Source organism: Bradysia coprophila, unplaced genomic scaffold, assembly GCF_014529535.1.
Source record: "Bradysia coprophila strain Holo2 unplaced genomic scaffold, BU_Bcop_v1 contig_176, whole genome shotgun sequence".
Classification (NCBI taxonomy): domain Eukaryota; kingdom Metazoa; phylum Arthropoda; class Insecta; order Diptera; family Sciaridae; genus Bradysia; species Bradysia coprophila.
In genome coordinates this window covers 192,589-198,714 of record NW_023503442.1, presented here as the reverse complement: position 1 = coordinate 198,714, position 6,126 = coordinate 192,589, and the positions used below count along the sequence as shown (strand labels likewise).

At 36.5% G+C, this 6,126-nt stretch overlaps 1 protein-coding gene across 2 annotated transcripts; it reads left to right on the top strand.

Moving 5' to 3' along the window:
• Window positions 1–646: 646 nt before the first annotated feature.
• On the top strand, window positions 647–5,536 carry LOC119075079 (purine nucleoside phosphorylase-like). 2 transcript variants are annotated; one of them, XM_037181472.1, is made up of 5 exons: window positions 647–1,004; window positions 1,321–1,505; window positions 1,593–2,148; window positions 2,234–2,335; window positions 5,268–5,536. In XM_037181472.1, the coding sequence occupies exons 2-5, from the start codon at window positions 1,420–1,422 to the stop codon at window positions 5,463–5,465; spliced, it is 942 nt and encodes a 313-aa protein (XP_037037367.1). In that variant the 5' UTR covers window positions 647–1,004; window positions 1,321–1,419; the 3' UTR covers window positions 5,466–5,536. The 2 variants fall into 2 exon arrangements, with proteins under 2 accessions (XP_037037367.1, XP_037037366.1); XM_037181471.1 differs by having other exon boundaries at window positions 647–1,024.
• The last annotated feature ends 590 nt before the right edge of the window (window positions 5,537–6,126 follow it).

Below are 6,126 nucleotides of genomic sequence, written 5' to 3'. Positions count from 1 at the left end.
ACAATTTAATATCCTATAATATTGCCGAAGAAATTTTTTTTCTATCTGTTGAACTTCATGTCCAAAAACACCGAAAAATGAAGTTTTCCTGTTTTCCTTAATCTAGGTACTAAAATGGACCAGAATCAATTAACACATTCTCTGCACCTTTCATGGCCCCTCGACTACCTCTACATAAAGGTAAAAAAGCCTATCTTCACTGTACGGATAAATTTGGCAAAAATGTTTCTCCTGATTGTCAGTTCAGATATTTTCCACGTTACTCAGAAATTCGAACTTGACGTGTTACAAACGTAGTACCAAACTACTGGTTGAAAGTACGTAGTACCAAACGTATCAGACTTTGGTACTTCGTACAGGTCTAAAATGCTTCTGCAAACCAAATAATCTGGTCACTCATTCATACAAAAACTATTTGAGTAACTTTTTGATCTGCATCGTCATGTTTCACAACATTTTCGTCGAGAACAAATGACACTAAAATTAACAATAATTCAATTTTTATGTGCATTGTTCGCCGCCAATTTACATATTTAGCTCCAATGAAATTCACGAACTAATTTGATTCTGACAGTTACAGTTTGGGTGTGTACATATTTGGCAGTTGCGCTGTGTAAAATCAATTGATTCTTTTAACAGTTCCGTAAGTGAACTTTTTTCTTTGAATCATGTACAGTGAATCATGTAAACGGAAAAAAGTATGATAAAAGCAGTTTGGTTATAGAGTCTAACATTATCGGAACACAGATAACACTTAACGAAAATTGAATTTGGAATATGAAAGCTATTAAAACCTTAATGTGCAAAAGTTCGGTGTTGTAATTAACGGCCATAAAATTTTGATAAATACCGAAAAAAAATATATTATAAGCCAAGTGAATTGATGGTTAATTCCATTTATTTCGATATTGTTTCGGTGGAAAGTTTATCCGGTCTGCTCGGTTACTCTCATGAAAATAAGTTGAACTTGAACTGAGACTTCAACTTATTGATTTTCTCGTAAGGTAACGGACGGAGAATTGAGGTAGATCATCGTTAATATGCGAGTGTAGAAATTGTATGAAAAGGAATTCATAGCACAACTCATGGCAACATTAATATGCCAAAGCTCTGCATTCATTTACTAAATTCGTTTTTAAGATCAAACCTTGCGTAAATTTAATTATATTTTACTCAAATCATAAAGGTAAAGAATTAATCTTTGGAATAATACCAAAACGCACTTTGTACGTTTGTAATCACCGCTACAGAAATGACATACAGAGTTAAAATTTGTTGTGTCGCCGCAATTCTCTGTTCGTTACCTTATTTTTTTGTTAGTTACGTTTCGTTGCTGCCATAACAACCGGAGTTACAAATAGATGAAAAAAACATCATAAAAACAAAAACAATTCATAGTTTCTTCATTCATTCGTAAAAATGGCAGAGAGCAAACCGTTTCCGTCGAGTAATTGTACCACGACCAGTCCCTATTTCCACGGCGAAAATCAAATGAATGCCGAAGTGTAAGAATTCCAGAAACATGCAATAAAACCGAATTCTCTTCCAAAGAACTTAAACGAAGAAAAAAAATCATTTTTTTTTATTTTTAGCACGTATGAATTGATGACAGAAGCAGCTAACTTTTTATTGAACAAAACAAAGTATCGCCCAAAAATCGGAATCGTTTGCGGCTCAGGACTAAGTGCGTTTGGAGACTGTGTTGAAAATGCTGAAATTATTCCATACGAAGACATTCCGCATTTTCCCACATCAACAGTTCCTGGTCATCGTGGTCAAATGATATTCGGTAAAGTAAACGGAGTGACAGTGATGTGTATGCAGGGCCGTTTCCATTATTATGAGGGATATTCACTGGCCAAAGTTTGTATGCCAATTCGTGTGATGAATTTAGTTGGTGTTACCCATTTGGTAGCTACGAATGCAGCTGGCAGCTTAAATGATAACTATAACGTTGGAGATATTGTGTTGCTGAAAGATCATATAAATTTTTTGGGTTTATCAGGCATAAGTCCTTTGCGTGGAAGCAACGAATCGCGATTCGGGCCGCGATTTCTGCCAGCAAATAATTCTTACGATAAAGTACTGAAAACGTTTGCTTTAGATATCGTCGATGAAATGAACATCAGAAAATGTGTGCACGAAGGCGTAAGCTATAAAATACACATTTTTAAACTGCAAAATTGAATTTAACGGAATTTCTACTTTGCGTCTATTTATTTTCTGTTCATAGGTTTATGTCTGTGTTGGAGGTCCAACGTATGAAAGTATTGCTGAAGTTAGAATGTTAAGGGCGTTTGGTGGCGACTGCGTTGGAATGTCAACTGTGCATGAAGTAAGTTTAATAATCAAAAATAATAGTCATTATTGTTAGAAAGGAATATCTGCAGTTTTTATTTTGATACTGTCACTGTCATTGATCCAAAATTGGAGTAGGCCAATTGGCGTGTTCTATCCCAGCCGTAAGGCGCCGTGCTTATCATTTCTGTGAATCAATTGGATGAAGCTCCAATTCCAGTTAGATTGCGTGAGGAACTTCAATGGTTGTTCATATGTGGACTTGACAGGCAACATTCACAATATTCTTATACACAGCACGGACTAACATACTGAAAACCAACAATCCCTTATCATTGCAATTGCAAACAACTATTCATTCTTTACGAATGCTTAGTGCTATTTAACTCTTCATCTGTTATAGATAACGACAAAAAGTTAAACGATAAGGTTTGACTAATGAGGTCTTATATCTTATCTAGCAAAAGTTATGTTCAAAGAAGCGAAGCGAAAATTTTTGAATGACCTTGGACTTGGATCAAAAGAAGTAATAGATCCGATAATACCGATACGTATGTGAAAGACTCAATGACGTTGTCATTTACTAAAATTAAAAGTCGCTTCATCGATTATCCTTTCGAATTTCGGTGGAATAATTTAAAAACATTTATTTTATTATTGAATTTGCTGTTGAAGTCGTCATTTACCACGTTGATGAAATCTAAAAGGTTGTTACATCTTTGATTTAGTCGAGTAGCCATGAAAATAAATTGAGTTCATTGTTAGTGCTGAAAAAAAATTAAAATGGACAATATCGGACGTAAAACTCGTAAGAGAAGTTCACGAGACATTCAAGATGCCAACTGCCAATGATCAAGGTTTTGAGGCTTCAGTTAATAGCGATTCGGACAATATTCAAAATCATATTCCGCCAATTCGCACAGCAAATGGCCAGTCATTGAGGGCATGATAAAGGATATTCAATAGAGTATTGAATATTTAATTGAAATGAAGAATGACGTTGATACTATAAAGCCTGTGACTTTATGTTAATTAAAACGCCGGTGATTATATATTTTGTTAACAATTTATTGCTCGTAACTAATTTACTTGTTATCACTACGATAGCAGAACAAGGAATGAAACCCGTCTGCCGAGCACTCTCAATAACTGCAACTCATTCGACTTGCATATATTGAGAGCACACTGACAGAGAGAGTGGTTGCGATGTTTTATATGTTCTGACACTTAGTAGTGGTAGCCCCATCAAGGGGCACTACATAACTTTGACCGACATGAATTCGAAAATAAGTGCAATTATGGAGAAACAAGAAGGTTCGGCAATTGATGTCCACCTAATTATGACGTCGATACCATACGCCACACTCTCTGGCATCGAAAAAGTGGACCAGTATCTAAACGGCTCCACGATTATCGCCCAATTAGTAAGTGATTGGCTATTAGACTTTACTGCTTCGTTGTATTCCATCATTGCTTCTTCTTTCGTAAAAGGAAGAGTTTTCACGTATCGGGAGCCACCCAGATCTATCCATATCTTTAAAAACGTTTTGCGTCTTATCCACTCAGTATGCAAAGCGAATTCGGTTACTTACACTGAAAAGAATGGAAACGAAGCTCTAAAAGCAGCTTTGAAAAATGCCAGATCGAAAAATTAATTCATTCATTTCACTATCCGGACATTTTTCGGTGAATATCTTGGTTGTTGGCCGGAAAATGTTCGACTATTTACCGTACAGCTCTTTACATTTTAGGCATCTACAAAATTATCAAAGTCCTCTTCATTGTGTTTTTGTCTGTTTTCTGTTCTGAGTTTCTCCTCGGATAAATAAACTTTACGCGAAACCTGAAAGCTTGGGCCTCCAACTTTTATCGCGCTATTCCCCTCGAGAACATTTTTGAAAACTTTTGACACGAAGTCATTCATCTCAGCAAAACCAAGGCCTCAAAGCGGAAATGTAAATATTGATTGTATGAATGTTTGTATGAAAGCAGATTGGGGAGTGGCCCGGTAGAGCACTGTAAGACAAAATCATCGAATTTCAATTTTTTCAGTTGGCAGTTTGTATCCAACAGTTGTCGCTTAGGCATCTGTATTTAGTATATGATCAGAGAAAACTGCGATACTATATCGGAAAAAGAAAACTGAACCGACCCAATAATGTGCGAAAATATTTCTACCAGCACTGATCGATCAAAGTCAGAGTGTTTTTATTCATTTCGGTCACTTAAATACTTAAAATATTTTGCTAAAATTTCAATAATAGTTGAAGCTAAAAGTAAGAAATATGAGCATTCACTGATAGCAAGATTGCTAATCTATCGTGCTAGATAATATTTTTACTACGGATCTTGTGATTTGTGGAAAATTTTATAAAATTATCGCTAGTGCAAATTGGTTTTTTCTTGACAGTTCCTAACAGTCAGAACCTTGGGGGCCGTTCATAAATTACGTAACGCAAAAGAGGGGGGGAGGGGGTATCAGTCTAGCGTTACACAGCGTTACAGGGGGAGGGGGGGGGGGGTCTGACAGTAACGTTACGTCACGCAACATATTTCGTACTAAAAAGTCTGTGCAGCGAATCGAGTTTCACATACATGGTTTGTAAAAAAATCAAATTACAACATTTAAAATAAATTGAAATGTGCTTAAAAACTTGCACGTTGCAACATTATTTTTTAGTAGGTGACGCCCGAATCTTATCAGCATGGACATTTCTAAATTGTAAAAAAAAATCCGAAGCAATCGTATACATACAATCGTGTAGTTTTTTGTAATTACTGTAAGAAAAATATCAATTTTTTCATGAGTTGCGTTACGTAACAAACCGGGGGAGGGGGGGGTGTATGACCTTGCGTTACACTAGCGTTACAGGAGGGGGGGAGGGGGTCTTGAAAATGTCAATTTTTGCGTTACGTAATTTATGAACGGCCCCTTGGCCCTGGCCCTAATTAGTTTATTATATTTCCAGGTAATTGCGGCGCGACACTGTGGCATGAAAGTGGTTGCTCTCAGTTTCATTACAAATAAGTGCATCACACAGTATGAAAACCAAAATGAACCGAACCACGAGGAGGTTCTCAAAGCAGCGAACCAACACAAAGGCAAACTAACACAGATTATATCGCAATTGGTATTCCGTATCAATGCTGATGTTAACAGAAATTGATAAAATATTTAAAAGTAAACTATTTTTGCACTGTTTTTGCTTCTATTTTTATACACAAATATATTCAATGTAATGAAATTTTTATAGAAATAGTTATTTATGGCATCGAGTGCGGCTTTGTGTCATAATTACACATCGTTAGCCTAATCAAGTTCTTCGCACCCAAGGCTGTATACTTTGGTGAGGTCACGCAGATCGCCATTTTATTTGATACGCGGGAACACACCTTTCCCATACAAACAAATTCACCAAAAATAAATTTGTATGGTGAATTTTTTGTATTTATTTATTTTCGTATGGCGATCGAATCAATTCAACAGTAAATTGAAAAAACAAATTAAAAATCAAAAATACCAAGAACTTCCAACACATTAAATCATTATGTCCAGGTCGGTGAGCCATTTCACAGCCCCTTCGTCTAATCGGCTCAGGCCGTCAATTCCTCCCACAAATTTTCTTATAGGGCAGTCGTTCACAATGTGTATCATCGTTTGCTCCGGTGCACCACAATCACAGCAAACGGATTCAGTCATATTCCACTTGAACAGACAAGAGGCGCAGTTTCCATGGCCTGTGCGTATGCCGTGTCCACGGGTAATTCAGCACCTACTAGCCTGGCTGTCGGATTGACTACAAGTTGCAGGTTCTGTACAGTAGCTTG